The sequence below is a fragment of the Hibiscus syriacus genome, unplaced genomic scaffold (assembly GCF_006381635.1).
Source record: "Hibiscus syriacus cultivar Baekdansim isolate YM2019G1 unplaced genomic scaffold, ASM638163v2 tig00111027_pilon, whole genome shotgun sequence".
Classification (NCBI taxonomy): domain Eukaryota; kingdom Viridiplantae; phylum Streptophyta; class Magnoliopsida; order Malvales; family Malvaceae; genus Hibiscus; species Hibiscus syriacus.
Window position 1 is genome coordinate 3,125,334 of NW_024062960.1, and position 20,125 is coordinate 3,145,458.

Consider the following 20,125-nt stretch of genomic DNA (forward strand, 5'->3'; position numbering starts at 1 on the left):
AACATTTTCCGGAAAACGAATTACGTGAAACAAACACGGGAATTCGGGGAAAACCAATTCCGTAATTCCAATTACGGGAAACAAACAGACCCTTAATCTCATTTGGTATCAATTTTTGCTATCTATCATTTGATTTCACTTTTTTAGGAAGTAGAAAGCAAGTTGTACAAGGAACAACCAAAAGGAATCCAAACTATCAAATATTGATAGAAATAAAATGAAAAAAAAAATCAACATTGAATGAATTTTTATTTTTGTAGCAAGAATTACCATCATGAAAAGGAGTATTACCTTATCTTAATCTCTTGAACTTTTTTATCTGATATGGTGTATAACATCGTATAATTTTTTAGGTCAAATACCTTGTATAACATCGCATAATTTTTATCCTATTCTAAATTTTGACACAAACAGAAATAGAAATGCCCATCCAACTAATTTTATAAGTGTGAAAACAAGGTTCCTACATCGACTAAATGTTGCACATACACCAGACTGGGCAAGAGCAAAAACAATGTCTTGTGCAACAACGATCTCTATAACCTTTGATCTCTTCCTCATACACGGTAATACCATCAAGCAATGTCCTTTTGGATAATGAGTATCATATTTCTTGTAACACCCTCAACCCGTACCCGACCCAGATACGAGTCCGAGGTGTCACATTGACTTTTCAAACTTTGACTCTTGACGAAAAATCAAGGAAATTTAAAACTTTCAATAAAATAACATTGTTACTTTACACAAGTTAACCAAAACAAGACAAAACTAATCAGAGCATTTGTAATAGACAATTTTCTTACATGCCAACCATATACATGACAAAAGACATACTTTATTCGTTACTTCTGATCTGATCTTCTAGCAGTGTTGTTGTTCTTGCAACCCTATTTCCACTCTTCCTGATTCTTGGTACCTACGTATAAATCACTTACACGCTAAGTCATAGACTTAGTGAGACATATAAATATAACAATAATGCATTCAATATGAATATGAACATGCAATCTATCCATTCAATCCTATCGTATACAATTCAATGTAAACAATAATAATATGATAACATATAACTATAACAATGTAATTACCTTTGATAACCTTTTATAAGCCCATGTACATTTTTGAGAACTCAAGGTATTCGAGTACATTGAGGTTGTGCACTATACTGTCACCACAGCTCATATGGGTCCCACTAGGGGCTATGAAATTTGTCCTGAAGGACCTATGTAATGTATTTGTCCCGAATGACCACTCCTTAAGAACCATATACATATTCCAGTGGATCAGATCTGTCTCAAAAGACACTGTAAATGTTCCAAAGGATACATATATATCTCGAAGGACCACGTACAACCCTCGACTCTTGGCATGCCAACTATACTTATAGCTCTCATATCGTATACCATGGGCATTATTCTTATGTTTCATTTGTTCATGTGTTCATGTCATTTCTCTTGTGATCACATAGCTCATATCACTTATCATATCACATGTGCATTTGGGTCTTTTCACATATATCATTTATCAAATCATATGAACATATATACTTTATGCATGTATCATAATAATTATCATGTATGCATGTTCATAACTATTGTGCTATGAAAATCAACATAGGAATTAGACTTATCACAAGTCTTATTCCATTGTACCATACTTCTAATATGCACCTTAGCCTTTCTTTGACTCGATTCTAATCCTTCAATTGTTCCGGAACGAGATCACGTTCTAAATCTACATATTAATTCATTGATACATATCAGTATACTAATTGATATATTCTAAACTATCATTCTTTAGGCTAATAAGAAAGCTATTTTTATCTTTTAATGAAGGCATGCATCGATGCACTACACCATGCATCGATGCATCCCTTGACAGGTGCATCGATGCACTATCCATGCATCGGTGCATAAATCCTATTCGATGTTTGTATTTTAAGCAGGTGCATCGATGCACTCCTTATGCATCGATGCATTAATAGCATTCGATGTTCATTAATTTAAATGAGTGCATCGATGCACTCCTTATGCATCGATGCACCTTCAACAAATTATGGGATTTTCTCTTGATGCATCGGTACACTTTGAATGTGCACCGATGCACTCTGCCCAAAATTCATATCTTGAACCCGGAAACTCATCCATTTCAGTTGAAATCTTTCATGTTTCGCCCCCTTTTATATTCTTAACTCCAGTACACATACTTAAACCAATCTATATTCATTTAGTTCATCTTAAACCTCAAAATCCTATTCTTCATATGTAATTCAAGAATTACATCAATTTTTCAACATGTTTTAATTCCACTTCTAACACTTCGTATATCTTAACTAGATTGATGACAAGTCAAATTTAACTTTCAATTCTAGTTATGAACTCTATTCCAAGATTTCATTCAAGAACCTCTAATCTTTAATCTCTCCTAACTCCATCATTCTTTGATTTTAAGATAACTTAAGCTTTCCTTAAACTTAGTTATCATCAAATAATCAAACCTCAATCTTAAATTTAACAAGAAACTCAATAATCAGAAAACTCACCTTTGTTTTGCTTTATACGTACAAGGAAGAAAGAAGAAGAAGAGAACTCTGGAAGCCTTTGGTGTTCTCTCATTTTCCACCCACGTGTACTCATATATATCATTTCTTTAACTAATTTTCCTTGCAAATAACTCTTTTGTCCTTCCATTCCTTCTTCTTTTCAATTCAATCCTAAACAATCATTTACAAATAGATCTTTATAATATTCAATCATTCTATTCTAATCACCAAAATCTGAAACTTTACAATTTGGTCACTAACCCGGTATTGAGGATGTTACGTTTCTCTTGCATATTACACAACATATCACCAAATATAATAAGCAACCTCAATAAGAACAATAATACGTAGAGGTTAAACAAGTAACATATCACCCATTGACGTTCAAAACTTTTAGCTAATAGACTTCCAAGTAAATGAGAGGAAAGAGATGTCCTTCTGTATCTCCTACTCAATTAATATATTACTATTCAAAAAAAGGTAAACTGATTTAAATAGCAGCAATATAACATGTTTACCAGAACACCAGCAAATGGAAATAAAGCATCTAAATTTCAAAATCAGCCAAGGTATTCTCCTACATTTCTTACTCATTTCTCAAATAAAGCTTTATTAGCTATCATTCACGAAACTTTTCATTTAACGTCAAGAAGACACAAAAGTCCCACCGTTTCAAATGTTTTTCTTTTATAGTTAACAACATTAAAGATTTCAACCAAAAAAAGAAAGAAAGAAAAAAAAGCAAAGTTTGAACAACGGAAGTACATGAGGCTTGCACCAGTACCTCGTAAAGATTAAATTGAAAATTGTAGGCACTCCAGGCATTTCAGTTGTTTATTATAAACCAATGCAAAACTTGGAGTAGAAACTATTAAATGGATAATATGTATCAAATTAATTTTAACATTAAAGATGCAGAGCTAAGAGTTCTGTTGTTCTATAAATTCGCAACTAGGGCTAAAATGTTCAAATTTCTATCGCAATTTCGAAAAAGAAAAGGAAAAGGACGAGGCGTTAAGCTAAGGTTTGGATGAGTAAGATACCTCAACTAAATCTGTATAGCATAATAAAGAAGAATTCTCGAGCAATTTGAACAACAAAAAATCAGAGGAAATGGAGAATAAAAGAATAAAAACTTAAAAATGCATAAGGAAATTAGCACAATGATAAAAAAGAATTAAAAGTTAGGGCAAAGTTAGGGCAAGTAAGTGAAAAAAAGAACTTGCAATCGGATGTTACGGAAGCGCTCCTGGGCGTCGCTGATGGAGAAAGCACGGTGTGGCTTAGAGCAGATTTCTCTTCGTTGAAGTTTCTTGACACTGTTAACGAACGCATCGGCTCTCCATTGAGAGAGAGCGCGAAGGCAAAAACATCGCTTGGGAGAATAAGATATCGCAGAGGCAAACGGGAAAAGAATGGTATTTTAGCCCTTAGGAGACGAGAATAAAAGAATACCTAAAGGTTGTGGGGAATAACATTCCCAGGAATATTTACTGTTGGGAAAGAAATATTACCCTCACTTGGGAAAAAAATACCCAACTAAACATGGGTATTTTTAGTCAGGAAAAAAATATTCCTACTAGGAATCTTAAAATCCTCCATCTAAACGCATCCTTAGTGCGATGTCAGGCGTAGGGCTATTATGGCTACTAATAGGTTGATATTTCAGGTAAATATGATTGGTTGACAGTAAATTTAACTATAGTAGGTCATGTGGGTCTGTCATAGGTCAAACCAAAAGGTTGTTGTTTCCCTAGGTGTAGTGATACGAATAACTTACAATTGTTCTTAATTATATTTAGATGTAAAACTAGTAAGTCTAGACTAATACAGTAAAAATATTTTGTACAATTGTTAATGGTATTATTGTATTGTGATGAAAACATGTTTAGTATGCTTACATGTATGATATAAAAGTGTATAACATATGTAGTGATGGTTGATATATATATGAAATTTAAAACATATTGACTTTATTAATTTGACTATATGAATATAATTAATTTATATTTGAACCTAAATGTCACATGTATTTATTATGTATATTATATGATTTTTTTAAATAGTTTTAAATATTTTAAAACATTAATTCTATGTGACTCCAAATTAGAGATAGATCGAGAGAAGTGAGTTAGTTTTTTTTTTATATTTTTTATTGATAATATATTTTTATTTATTCTAAAAATTTATAAATATGTCTTTCTTAAAACTTTATAAGTTCACATCCCTAATATAAATTCATATATATGTCTCTACCCCAAATGATTTAACAAATGATATAGTTTTAGGTGGACAGTAAGTCACGTTAAGGTAAACACGATTTAAGAATTTATATTTTATTTTCTAAAAATATTTTTTTTAAAAAATAGTCTAGAGTTATTATAAGATAATATATATTCATATTTTTTATTTATAACAATACATATACATCTTACAAACACATCTATTTGGATTCAAAACTTCTAAAAGTTAATCTTATTTTTTTACCATCGAAATCACATGATTAAATAATGAATTAAACTAAAAATGATGGAATTTGAACCGTTGAATGAAAAATGAAATAAAATGAGATGGAAATCGTTATATCCAACATATATAAAATTGATAAATAGAACCCGTCACAAGAAGAAAATGAAACTTGAGGAACCAGGTAGAAAAAGCACAGAAGTAAACATTTATTGATAGAAAATGTGTTAACTTAAATACAAGTATATTTCTATAGTAGTTGTAAATGTGTCCAGTCGAATTTGAGTATTGTTGAGCTCGATTAAAAAATCTATTAGTTTAAAATTATCAAGTTCGACTCAAATTCGAAATAACAAATTGAATCTAGACTCGACTCGAAAGCTCGCGAGTTTGAAATTTCCAAACTCGTCTCGAAATCAAAAAATAAAGCTCAATTCGAGCTCAAATAACTTGAACTCAAATATTCTCAGACTTAGCTCAATTGAAACTCAAACTCGAGTTCGAACCCGAAATTTAAGTACAAGAAAGTCTTATATTATTTTTTTCTTTAAAAACCCAACATATAAATGTTATTATTATTAATAATTTAATTTAATTTAAAAAGTTAAAATTTTAATTTATTATTTTTTAAGTTGCTCACAAATTTTTCGAGTAAAATATCAAGTAGTTTATTTCGACTAGTTAAAAATTCAAATTAAATTTAAACTCGAATCAAATCTATTTAATTTAAAAACTAATTAAACTTTAATTAAATCAATCTTAAATATCTTTCAATTTATTTCATCTAGTTTACAGTCCTAATATCTATTCATTAATCTCACTGACTCATTAATTCCTTGAACATGCAGCAATGCATCCGAATGTAGGAAAGCAAAGCACCTTTATATAAATTAAATTAAAACAGATATTTTGATATTAACTTTTTATATAATTATTCATAATTAATTAATTAGTTAAATATTATAAAATTATTATAGAATAATATTTTGGATTTTATATTAGTATAATTATCAATATTATTTTGAGTAAATATAATTTGATATCTACTCGTACGTATTGTTAAATTAAGTAAGCTAATATAACTATGTACCTAAGAATGGAAGCAGAATTTTAAAGTTTATAAAATTATATTAAAATTTATCAAATATGAAATTCAATTTTAAATAAAAATATAAAAATTAGAATATATTAAGTTATTTTCTCCTTTGATGATATATTAAATTAAAAAATAATAAATATATCACTAGATCACAAATTTTATATAAAATTTTATTTTAATTTTAATTTTTTTTAAATATCAATTTAATCTAATAATATGGTCAAATACTCCATCATGAATCATCGCTTATCATAATTGTTGTCCACTACTGATCACCATCGTATATAGTGATTAGACTTAAAATTTTTAGTTTATCCTTTTTGACTTCCTAAACATAAATATAATATCTATTTTATCAAAAAATATCGCAAAATAAAATTATAATAATATCACGTATTAATAAATCCTTAAATGTTTTTATTATAAATTTATTTTCTGATAATAATTAAATAATTAATACCGAAATATTTACAAGACAGCATATAATAAATAACACATGCTTTAAATATAGTCTATTAATTTTAAAAATATTTATAATTTTTAAATTTGATATAATAGTTTACTTATAGATTAAAATTTAGATTGAATGAATTCTATTTAAATAATAAAATCAAGTAAATTAAATAAAATAGAGCAGAAATTAAAGTTACAAATTAATTTTGTTTCTTATTTTGGATTTCAATTGGAATCAGACATATCAACGGCGCTAAATATGGAAGTAAGGAATTGTGGGCCGGGAATTATAACCCGAGTATACTCACTTTCCACTTTTCCAACCAGCTGCTGAGTTGGCTTATCCGTGTTGAAAAACTACCATCCAGAGAATGGTGGGTCACCAAAACCAACTCGCTTTATCCCACTCCTATTCTTCCTTCCAAGCATTCATTTCAATTTCCTTCTCTTCTACTCATACACATTCTTTCTCAACGCCACCGTACAAGGCCGCCTCCGCCGCCGCGATAGCTAACAGTTAGATATGACCTCCCTCACTCCGTAAACGGCGATAGAAACAAACATGCATTCCCGTTTTACCCTTCCTTTCCATTTTTATTTCCCGAGTCCTTCTTCTCCTTTACTTTCCAGATTTCTCGTCGGCGCCAACCATACCTCTGCTCGTTTCTGCTCCCGTTAATCTCTCCTCCATTTTCAACAATTTTTTTCATTTTTGTTGACTAAAATCCACACTGCAACAGATACAACTCAAACGGCGAAAAACAGCTTTTTTTTTGTTTTTTCCTCTCTATAGTTACTGTTATCATGGAACCTGCTACAGGGAAGCCCAGCCTTTTCAGGAATATTCTGGCGCGAGCTCTTTTTTTCGGTGTTTTCATCCTGGTCGTCCGATTCGCTTACGTGGTTACAATAACAGGCGAGTCTTGCAATCGCGGCGACTTTTGCTTCTTCTCCATGCCACAGAGTCTCAACTTTGCCATCCCTGGTGCTGGAGTCTCCGCCATTGTCGGAAACGACGCCGTCTCACGGGCCGATCCACGCCGGGAACTCTACACCAGCAAGGAGTGGATCAGGGATGTCCATTTCTACTCTTCTGTTTTCCAAGATCTGATCTCTGACGGTTATCTCTCGCCTCACTCCAAGTCTCTCTGCGTGGAGACTCCCTTGGGACAAGAAGTTTTCGCCTTGAAAGATATAGGCGTGGAAGATTCCATCGGTATTTTCAAGAAAGCGGCCAAGCCTTTGGTGATTAAAGGTGAGGGGCATCAGATACCGTTCTATGAGAATACTTTTGATTTCATATTCACAGGTGGTGGCCGCCTTGATGTATCGGCGCGTCTGTCGGATTTCGCGTCGGAAATCACTCGGACACTGAAACCCGAAGGGTTTGCAGTGGTCCACATCAAGGCTAATGATACTTATAGCATGAATTCTTTACTTGATTTGTTCAGTTCTTGCAAATTAGTTAAAATGCTTGGTATGGAAGGTTTCGATTCATCAATGCCTTTCGTTAGAGAAATTGTATTGAGAAAAGAAACTGGAGTTGTTAACCATGAGGGCAAAAAGATTCCAGACGGTAGTTCTGGTAATAAGTGCTCGGTTCCAGCGCATAAACGAGAATTAGTCGAGAAGGCTGAGCCGCTTATTGAGGAGGAGCCCTTAAAGCCATGGATCACCTTGAAAAGAAATATCAACAATGTGAAGTATTTGCCATCAATGGTTGATATCAGTTTCAAGAGTAGATATGTGTATATTGATGTTGGTGCTCGGAGTTACGGTTCGAGCATTGGAAGCTGGTTCCGGAAACAATACCCCAAACAGAACAAAACCTTTCATGTATATGCTATTGAGGCTGATAAGCATTTTCATCAACAATACGATTCGAAGAAGAAGACGGTTACGTTGCTGCCTTATGCGGCATGGGTCAGGAACGAGACGCTTCGGTTCGAGATCAATCGTGATCCTGGCCAGGAAGAAGTGAGTGAACTCAAGGACAAAGGCAGAGGGATGGGCAGGATACAATCGGTGAAATCGAGTGGAGGTGAGGTGGATGAGATTCAAGGGTTTGATTTCGCTGAGTGGTTGAAGAACACTGTAACCAAAAGCGATTTTGTGGTGATGAAAATGGACGTCGAAGGAACCGAATTTGACTTGATTCCTCGGCTATTCGAAACAGGTGCAATCTGTTTGATAGACGAGATCTTCCTCGAGTGCCATTATAATAGGTGGCAAAGGTGTTGTCCCGGTGTGAGAAGTACCAAATACGAGAGGAATTACGGCCAATGCTTGCAAATGCTCACTTCGCTCCGAGATAGCGGAGTTCTCGTCCATCAATGGTGGTGAGTGGCAAGTGAAAGTAAGTCTTTTCCCTTGTTTCTGTAATGGTTTATATGTTATGTAAGCTGACATCCATAGGGTTTTTCTTTCATTTCTGGGTTATTGTTGTTGTCCTTGTCCATCAAAATTTACCCCATCTACTTGGTTGCATCATCGTTCTTGCTTGTATTCATAGTTTCACATTTAGGCCTACAAGGGCAAACTATATATATACAAATATCAATCCTGGACTTCATACATCTACTTCATATTTATGGGAATTTGGATTGGGGATTAGATGTTTATGGAAATTTGAATTGCCGATTTGGATATTTTATGATTTAATTTTTAGATTTCTGACATTTGGGCATCTATGTGCAGTCCTTGGGATGCATTAAAAGTTTTAATTACAGCCCCTTTGGTGTTGCCGTAGGTTGTGGTGGATCTACTTCAGATTGACAATTATTATATATAATTATTTTAACATCATCTAATTTACTTGGAGATATAATAATAATGATAATAATAAAGTTCAATTTATTTTTAAAATCTTTAATTCGATCCGTCATAATAGTATAGCTATTCTTTATATATTATGAATAATTATAATATATCTCTTTATATTTTCTTTTCAATTAGGTCTCTCTCTTTTTATCTTATATATATATACCTTTATGATTATATCTTTGTTCTTTTTCATATGAATATTTTTTTTATTATTAAGTTCAGTGGTTTATTTTCATTTATCTATTAAAAAGACGTTAAATTAAATTTTTTATATGGGTGTGAACAGATAATATCTTTCTCTTTCTCTTTATATATGTGTCGGGTTGGGTGCCATTTTTACCTAAAAAATTAGGTTGGGTTTTGAGTTGGATGAAACATCTCTTAATCGAAATTGGTTTGAATGATGGAGTAAAAAGATAGAATACTCGAATCGAGTTAAGATCGATAAAAATCAAATCCGATCCAATTCATACTTATCCCTAAATCTATCCATTTGAAAACTTATCAAGGTTATCTATTTTAAACTTATTCTCGAACTATGAAAATGAAAAGAAAGACATGAATGAACCATTTTCTACAACTGCCTAAGAAAATAAAATTAGCTGTTTCTTTATCCCAACATAATATATATTTAGTAAATTTAATGTATGTGATTATCCAAATTAATGTATATTAATTTGTAAACTTAGTTCTTCTATTAACATTACCAACAAAGCAAAACATCGGGGGCATTCGCCTCCACCCGTCTCTTTTGTTCCCCTCAAAATTGGGGTTGAAATCCCCGCTTCCATAGCCTTTTTTGAGGGTGCTGCAAATTGGTTTCTCGATTCTTTTTTATTTTTTCAAAAAAAAAAATTGGGGTTTTTTCTTAAGGGAAAAAAAGTAGATTTCCCTCGTACACACCCACGCGAATATGGGTGCCTGCTGCTCTACGGAATGCACATACAAAGGTAGACGGCATGGTAAACACGAGTCGGAGGAAAGAGACGAAGGGGATGGACATCACGATGATAATAATATCACCACCACCATCGGACATAATGGCGCCATTATCAGGTTGCAGGGCTCCTCTTCCCACACCTCTATGTACACCCGCAAGGGCAAGAAGGGTATCAATCAGGACGCCATGACCGTTTGGGAGGTCACTTTCATCATTCCCTTCTTTCTTCTTTTGTTTTGTTTTGATTTTACTTTTATCGACTTGATTCGAATATCATACGATTTTAATTTACAAATATTATTGGGTTTAAATTCTCATTTTAATATTAGAGTTGATAATTATCTCTTATCTGATCAATCAGAGACGAATCAGAATCACATAAACTTAATACTTTTTATTTCTTTGAATATACAAATAGTTCATGACTTTGTCTTTTATGATTAGTTTCTTATCATGCTATTGACAAGTCCACATGATCTATAATAGCTAAATATGATATATGACAGTCATATCATATAAATCGTGTTAACCTAAGAATAGTCATCATCACTCTCACATTAACACTAAAAGTCTATAAATAAATCGTCATTCATGACTAGAGTAAAGATTCGAAACCTAAACTCTCTCTCATTCATTTAATCTTAAATTATTCATCACGCTCGATAAAATTACCAATCACAATTTTCTATCCATATCCAAATTAAAACGAATTAACTGTCTACCACCATTATAACCAATATTTTTCATTCAACAAAAGGAATTCAATTTATCCATCATTTCTTCAAAATCAATCATGTCATGATCTTTTAGATATTTTCAGTATCAGCTTCTTTGATGGAAGGAGCTTAATTAATATATCAACTTGGAGTTTACCCCCAAATCATTTTCCTAGGCCAGCCTTGGTACACATGCATTTGTATCTCTTTGTCCCTGCTTCAAAATTGACGTTGATCTCCTTAAATGATCCAGAACTTCACGGGTGAGAAGAGCGTGTTCTTCTGCGGTGTATTTGACGGCCACGGTCCCTCGGGTCACAAGGTTGCACGCCACGTATGCGAGGCCTTGCCCTTGAAGCTTTCCACGGTGCATCGGCCTCAGCCTCAGCCTCGGCACGGTGCTAAAAAGGAAAGCGACAATGACAACGACGACTGTTACAAACAATGGGAGGCAGATTTCATGAGATCTTTCCAAGAACTGGACCAAGATCTTAGCATGGACGATTCCCTTGATAGTTACTGCAGTGGTACAACGGCTGTAACCCTTGTTAAGCAGGTATGATGTTAATGCCTTTACCATCTGCAATATTTATGTATGTATATATTGTAGTTGCAACTGTTGCCATGATCATGACAAATCTTTTCAGGACCATCACTTGATCATTGCGAACTTGGGGGATTCTCGAGCGATTCTCGGCACTAGGGACAACAGCAACCAACTCTTTCCGGTCCAACTCACAGTTGACTTGAAACCGAGCATACCAAGCGAAGCCGAGAGAATCCAAAACTACGGTGGCAGAGTGTTTGCTATGGAAGAAGAACCAAATGTACCTCGAGTATGGATGCAAGACCAAGATTGCCCTGGTCTAGCCATGTCCAGGGCTTTAGGGGATTTCTGCCTCAAGGATCATGGACTTATCTCAACCCCTCAGGTTTTTCATAGAAGGCTAACACCCAAAGATGAATTTGTAGTGATGGCAACTGATGGGGTAAGAAAGCAAATTATGATGGTCATATTCAAGGACATAATTAGGATCGAACATCGGGAGGGATTAAATTATTTTTACATCAAAAGAATAGTGATTGAATTCCAAATTTGAGTATAGTAGAGGGACCGATACAAGAATTCAAACCAATTTCAACACATACAGTACAATATGCACTGTTTTTATGTAATTTTGGTGCAGGTGTGGGATGTGCTTTCAAACAATGAGGTGGTACAAATAGTTGCCTCAGTAAAGAGACAGTCCATAGCAGCAAAGGTATTGGTTTATTACGCGGTTCAAGCATGGAGAACAAAGTATCCGGGCTCCAAAGTCGACGACTGTGCCGTGGTTTGCTTGTTCTTCAAGAAACGATCTCATTCGACATCAGCAACTTTGTCCGACATCAGCGTACAGACTGCAAGCCAGATAGACATTCCGGAACCTGACCCTAAAGGCAAGAAAACCGAGGAAGGCGAGACCGTGATTAATTCCGACATAGTCGTGGATCAGAAGATGCTTGAAGAAGTAAATAGAGCAAATGCTTATAAGCGGTCTCGGCTTGGCAGTTCGAGTAGGCACAAAACGTCCGGGGATTTTGGTGGAGGAACCCAAAGCTAGTGTGTGTAATATAGTAAAATCTCAAATATTATTCCATGGTTTCGTAAACTTGGCTCTCAAAGTTTAATTTAATTTTGATTGAGAAATTTGTTATTTTTTTTTAATAACAAATATTTATCAATTTTTTATATATCCAATATTTCACATTATTATCTTTATCACCATAAAACTTGTGCACTGGTATCAAAGGCTAATTGAATATTAATTCAATTAGAAAAATATTTTTTTTTATATTTTGATATAATCATTCAATAAAACTATTACATACAATAGATAACAATAAATAAACAATTACACAATAAAAGTAATACATATAGATTTATATAAGAAATTGTTTTAAAGAAAATAACATATAAAAAAGAAAAGTTCATTATAGTATCAAAATTACCACATATTTTTAACTTTAATTTATATTATCTAATTATAGAACTAATTATTTTTATTACAGAGAAATTTTATATTACAAACAAATCTCCGTAATACAATTTTTATTTTCAACAAAAAAATAATAGAAAAAAAATATAATTTTACACAGGCGATCTAAGAACTTCCACATCCACCATAAATCTCAATTATATTTTTCACTAAACAAGTCAAATCACAAACTTTTTGAATTAAAATCAAATCAGATTCAGAACATAAACTCTAACAATAAAATAATTAAAGAATTAGATACGGAACCTTTATTTTACATATAAAACATTTTTTATTTCGTATAAGCTAGTGGTTTGTCTTTGTCTATTGCCAACAACAAAGCTCAATCAAGTAATAATTAATGGGTCTGATGTGGTCCAACTTTCTTCATATTAATGATTTATGGTCATGGCAGGATTATTTTTCATCGAATTTATCATTTCCAACATAGTCCATTAAAAAATGGGACCAATCTCTAGATGTACTAATGCATTTACATTTGTTAAAATCCAGATAAATAAATAAATCATACAAATAATTTAAAATGGTTAAAAAAATCGATATTGTTCCTAAAATTCATGAGTTCAATTACCAACAACTACAAGAGTAATTGAACGTTCATTATCAAATGGTTAAAAGTACTTAGAACATATACTACTTTGTAATCAATTTTAACTTGATAATGAAAAAAAAGGCTTTTTAGCTGATTCAACCCATTTTTCATCCGTTTATTGTTTCAGTTCTTGATTTTTTACCGGTTCACAGCAGTTCATTGTATACCCAGTTTTATACCACTGGTTTCATCGGCTGGTATGATCCGGTCCGATTCATATCTAACATCACTGATTAAATGTCATACAGAAACTAAAACTTGTAACAAACGAAGGCAAACAAAGAAAGAGGTGCTATGCAAATACAACCGTTGATAGACCCACATGCATGTGACCCTTGCCTGAATCATTAGTTCACAGTTTGCATGAACCTAGGTGATCCAGGCAAGGGCCATTCGGACAAGATTCTTTTTATATATATGACTACCCGAAAGCAGAGAAGCTTGTTACCGTCTTACCGATTGTACTCAGGGCCGGTTTTGGGCCTGTACGGACTGCCCAACCGCACAAGACCCAATTTTTGTAAGGACCTCCAAATTTTTTTAAGTCTTTTGTATATATCTGTATTTAGGATGTTTGGCTCCAGAATTTTTAAGTCCAAGGCCCACATTATTACATGAATATATTTTTTACCACTTTAAAGTTTTATTATAGTTATAATAAATTTTAAAATATTAGTGAACTTCTTTATATATCTAATATTTTAGTCTTAAAATGCCTATTTTACTGTTATGGCATAGGGCTACCAAAATTTACAAGACGGCCTGATTGTACTCTAAATAAACACAACGTGCAGAGCTCTTACATAGAAAAATCTCTCTCTGGGCAGAGATATGTTAGTTCAGGTTTTGGACCCCCTCGACATTCTCACTAAAGCATTCTATACCTAAAGAAACACACAATGTAAACGAAATGGCTTTTGGGGTTAGATAGAAGGGAGCCACAAATGTGAATTCCCTAACCTCATTGTTGCTTCGGTTTCCACTACGGGTTAGGTTCGAATCAAAAAATACAAACTGAGTTGACTCTACACTCATACTTATCCTCAACCACATCCTACTTTCAGTCGAAATATTGTGCAAAGTGATTGAGAGTGGTATAGAAGCAGGGAGTAGAGAGTAGAGACCACTGCATGATAATTTATGTAACAAAACAGAACTTCATAGCATAAAATAATATTATGAAAAACTGGGAAAAGTTTCTTATCATGTCAATAGAAATAAAACCTATAGCCTCAGGACTGAAAAATATATATTTAGAAAAGTATAAGGACTGTAAATGATTGAATTATGATGAGCGGCTAAATCCACCGAAAACACATAGTACAAAGACCACCTACAAAATTTGACTAACTATTTATAAATTTATTTCTTTATCAACCTCGTGCCCTATATTCAAACAAATTGTCCTCAAGAAGTTTTAATTTTTATCTTAAATTATTAAACCTAGATATAATTGGCTTATTAAATAATTGCATAAATTTTTATAGAATTTACTAGAATATTCAGTACAAGTTACTTTTTAATTAACTTAAACCATGATACATTTGAGATAATTGAATATGAATCGTTCATTAAAGTTAATAAATTTAAATGTTTGATCAATTAACTGTGGAAACTGATGAAAACAGGTTTGTTTTCTCAGTGTTCTTCATTCAATTAATGTTTACAGAGTTAATCTTTTAAAAGACTACAGCCTAGAGTTTTATCCTAGGACTCCTAACAACTGTACAAAATATTTGAAATTTAAATTAGTGATAAGGTTAATCTAATGCAAACTAAGAGTAATAACAAATAACAAACCCAAACTGCCTGAGTATATCTACAGCTTACATTAACTACCGACTTACACTATGTTTTACAGTAACACACTAGCACTATAAATTAATTATTTAGTTATGAAATATAAATTTTATTTCAAATGATAATATTGATGTATTATATCACCAAAGGAACACGCGCATAAAATAAATTAGTAGTAATAAAATGCATCAAGGAGAAAAATAATTAATTCCATTACTTACCTAATACCCTTCAATGCTTCATTAGTGCAGCCTAACGGTACCAACGACCACAGGTCCCAGCTGAAAGATAAGGTTTACATCTTTTCTTAATTCTGAATGCTCCCCCAGCTCGTATTCTACCTGAGAAGCTGAATTTCCTAAACCCAACTGTTTTTTATGGTGATAGTCAGAGGTCGCTCCACTATTTTTCCAGAAGGGTATACTGACAGGACTATCAACTGTGGAACAAAGATTAATTGGGGCATCACCTTCTACTGTCAGCAAGGTCTCTTCTATTTTGAAGTCAGCAAGAGAAATTGCAGAGGATCTACTGCACTTGTATAAATAAGCCAAAAGCATCTCTTGGTTCATGATATCGCTTAAAGCATAAGAGATTCTCCCAAGCCAAGTAACTGCATAAGAAAATATTCTAGGTGGAATAACACCAACATCCTTTCCATGTGAAAGTGGAGCTGAGATTGCCAGCACAAGAAATGCTGCTACCCTCTTACTATCAAAGCCCAATTTGCCTCCAAAAGTTGGTTCCAACTGGTGTAAGAAAAATAAGGTAAAGAGATTGAATGATCAAGTCATTTCACAAATAGTCACAACATAAGACAGAAATATAGTGATTGTCCACATTGCTTCAATGCTTTCTTGACTTCACTTCTTTAATCAGGTTGAATATACTTTGTTTCTTAATTTGTTATCCTGTAAAAGTTCTGTTTGTTAGGTGTCTGAAATAATTTAAAAATTGTTTAATTCTGCACAAGTATTGGGAGTCTGGGAAAATCCATGGTAACATAAATTTCTTTGTCTATAGAACAAATGATGCATCATTTAGAAGACATTTGCAGTCTCATTATTATAAATTTGAAAAAGGGGAAACTTGGTCATGATATTGTAATGATACTATTCTTTTCATGGTTGAGCAGATACTATCATCAAACTAGAAGCAATACATAAAATAGCGTTATAACCCAGCTAACCTCTGGAGAAACCTCCTCGATAATGTGAACTGTGAACTTCCCGTGGTTTCTCCCAATATGAAATAGAACAGAGAAGACATCTACTTCATCCTGGAAGCAGGAAAAAAGCAATAACAGATGGTTATAGATGTTGGGCTGATATTAACGCACAAATTGAAAATATAGAGGGGGCAGCCCAAAAAGCCACTTGGAGAAGCAAACGGATAAAAGGGAACAACCTCTGGATATGTCTCCAAATTTCCAAGAAGGCCATCAATACAAAATTTAAACAACTCGAACTGCGGCAACTTCGCTAATTTGAGTATTTTCCTTGTCAAGGATCTTATGACAGAACTGCTGTCAACAAGGTTGCTCAGAAACTGCCAAAAATGATACTTAAGCGACAGTGTCCTTTTTTTAAAACAGGCAATACTGGGATCGAACCAAAAATGAATTCTATTGTTAGGTATCAAAACTTAACAAATAAGCCGCACTCATAGGCAAATCTTCCAGTCATGGCTTTAACAAGAGAAAGGGACAGGGAGATAAACATCAGAAGGGAAAAGAAAAGTTCTTAATGATAATTCCAAATTCCAAAAGTAACTAGCTCGTTAAATTAATGTCTTAACGGGACCATCATAAGAGGTGAGGTTTGTGGAGACATCAAACGAAAATATTCCAACATCTATCTGCACCTTGTCCTATGTACTTGCTCATCGATCAATTTTTACACTACATAAAAGTTTAGATATTCTACGCATATATCACTCTTTAGGGAGAAATGAACAGAAAAGAAGAAGCACCCTTACCCTGAGCATGTGTATTTTTTCAACTTTTAGATGGTTGCAGGTTGCCATATGAAGTATTGTATCCAGAGCTTGCAGCCTGACAATTACCGAATCATCATTCAGCATGTCCATCATCAGTTTTAAGGCTTCACATGCAAATTGCAAAGAGAAGCTAGTGAGCGCACGCAAAGAGAAACAGGCAGACATTCGTACCTTCAGAGTAAGCAAAGCCAGCATCAAAAATAAAAGTCATGTCAAAGGGGAATTGTTGTTGAAATGCAAGAAATGACTTAACTTTAGATAAAGTTAAAAAAGAGTGGTCTATCAATGACCGCCATCACTCTGTTCTATACAGGATGTGTCTACTGTCTACTATGCCAAGACGAGAGTCCTACCCACTTTAATAATATACCCTAAAGAACCGATCACATTCAATATTACCATGGTACATAAAACAGGAAGAACAATGCCAAGCCGAAACCTCAAAATCTCAGAGTGCCAGCAAAGTACTTAGAATAGGAGTACCGGATTGAGTTGATTCAAAAAGGCCAAAAGTTAAAAGTACCAGTCTCTATGAGACAAAGCAATTGTATAAGTAAGAAAACCCAACGGATAACTACAGAATCAGCAAATTTTACCTCAGAGAACTCATCCTCAAGGCCGTGTATAAAAGCTCCAGCAACAGCAGAAGCTGAAATGTCAAGCCCTTCAATTGGTTTGTATATTTTATCTTTGTTGATCCCTAGGACTTTCTTACACAAGGTTTGTAGCAAGATATCTCCAGATACAAGTCCTATCTTCCCCAGAGCATCAAAGGCTTCAAGCCTTACCTCTATACTCATATCTCTTACCAAACAACCAAGCTGCAAGCATATGTAAATCAAAAAAACAAATAAGAAGAAAAACGCTTCAAATATCATACAAGGCTGACCTGAATTCAACTAACATGCTAAAAAATGCACCATGCAAAAAAATTCATTTAATCCACATTAATTCCAAAATTTAAATTTTCTTTAAAATAAACAAGGCGACTAGAAATACACAGTAAATATAAGGGGGCGGGGGTCCCCAAAAGTACCTGGATAAACACTGCATCCGAAAAGTCTTGCTTGCTCCCGTCTTGACTGGATATAACAAGCAATTTACCCCATTCACATACCTAAATCCAGAAAACGAGAGAAAAATGAAAATCAGAAAATCTGCAAATTCAAATGTGATTAACAATTACATGGAAAACTAATCTAAAAATGAAACTTCGAGGACAGAGTATTTTACGGCATGAAATGCTGCAGATCTAACGTAATTCTCAGTGTCGCGGAGCAACTCAACAGCATCCCTCAATAACATCACGATCATCAAAATCACCATTCTTACACAGTTTCACCAATCCATCCAAAGCTTCTTTCCTCACATATGGAAACGGATCCCTCGTAAAACCTAAAAAAAGGGCTAACAACACCGATTCCCTAACCACAAGCTTCTCAGCATTCCTCAATAAAAACAGTCGCACAGAAACCGAAGGGCCGAGGCAGAGGAAGACGAAGCGGGCAGGGTCGATATCGTTTCCGGTGGAAGTGAGTGAAAGAAGTGCGGAGAGTGACTCGCCAACAAGGCGAGGCGAAGTGGAGGAGAAGAGTGAGTCGGAACGGAACAAGTCGAGTGCGACGGGGGATAGGTGGGGGCGGCGAGTGACGAGTCGGTGAGTAGCTTAAGAGTGTGGTGGAGGATGACGGAGTCGCGGCTGAGTTGGAGAGAGCGAGTTAGGGCGTCGAGGACAGAGGAGAGAGTGGAATCGGAGGTGGTAGGGTTGATAATAAGGGTTCTTAGTGAAGCCAGAGCTTGGCAAGAGAGCGGTTGGTTATTGTCAAGGGATTGTTGAACTGAGTTCATAACATGCATCTCCATCGCCGAGTGTCTGCAACTATGTCAATGGATTTTGGGTTTTGAATTCGGTAAAAATTCAAATTTGCCAGGAATTTTCATTTTAGTGCATAATTTGTTTTGCTTCGCTATCTGCGCCAAGCCGCAAATGGGCAATGGTTATTGTGCTCGGTGCTCTTCTATGAATCCCGCCAAGACCTAGCAATTTTTGTAGGTATGTTTAGCATTTAAATTATTAATTTTATTTTGTTTTGATATTTATATTTTATTATTTTTAAAATTATTTTGACGGTTAATTTTTATTTCATTTTAGTACACATTTAAAAACTTAATAGCGATGTTAATGTATTACCATAAGGTAATTGTTATCATTGAAAAAATAAAAAATGTCATGTCAGTTGTTCTGTTAATTTTTTAACGTTGTGGTATCAAAATAAAATCTAAACTAAACATTAGGTCTGATTTTAAAACAAAATAAAGTTTAAATATCAAAATGAAATAAAAATATTATTTTAGGTACTAAGCCTATAGTTTATCATTTTTTTACTTTAACTTATTCAAAAATAAATGTTCAAAGGTACTTAAAGAAATTTTCTTTTAAAGTATATGTTTAATATTTTCGATATCACATTTTTAAGTACCTACATCTTAATGATCGTTAAAAGATTGTTATCTGACATGTGTGTTGTTTATATTTTAAAAATTCATATTTTAAAAATATTATTTAATAAACTATTTCTAAATAAAAAAAATCTCCTTCCCCCTTTGTCTTATTTCCCTCGATCATCCCCTTGGTCCAAAATTCTACCCTCTTGTCA

At 33.7% G+C, this 20,125-nt stretch overlaps 2 protein-coding genes and 1 pseudogene across 2 annotated transcripts; 2 read left to right on the forward strand and 1 right to left on the reverse strand.

Annotated features, from left to right (window-relative positions):
• The first annotated feature begins 7,040 nt into the window (after positions 1-7,040).
• Positions 7,041-8,918, forward strand: LOC120151079. Its single transcript, XM_039163624.1, has one exon. It carries the CDS (start codon positions 7,365-7,367, stop codon positions 8,901-8,903), a length of 1,539 nt encoding a protein of 512 aa, XP_039019555.1. The 5' UTR covers positions 7,041-7,364; the 3' UTR covers positions 8,904-8,918.
• A 1,320-nt stretch (positions 8,919-10,238) lies between these two features.
• Positions 10,239-12,668, forward strand: LOC120151034 (probable protein phosphatase 2C 65). The gene is made up of 4 exons (XM_039163588.1): positions 10,239-10,524; positions 11,293-11,595; positions 11,687-12,028; positions 12,227-12,668. The coding sequence occupies exons 1-4, from the start codon at positions 10,297-10,299 to the stop codon at positions 12,641-12,643; spliced, it is 1,290 nt and encodes a 429-aa protein (XP_039019519.1). The 5' UTR covers positions 10,239-10,296; the 3' UTR covers positions 12,644-12,668.
• Positions 12,669-15,654: 2,986 nt separating this feature from the next.
• Positions 15,655-19,433, reverse strand: LOC120150993 (annotated as a pseudogene).
• Between the last annotated feature and the right edge of the window lie 692 nt (positions 19,434-20,125).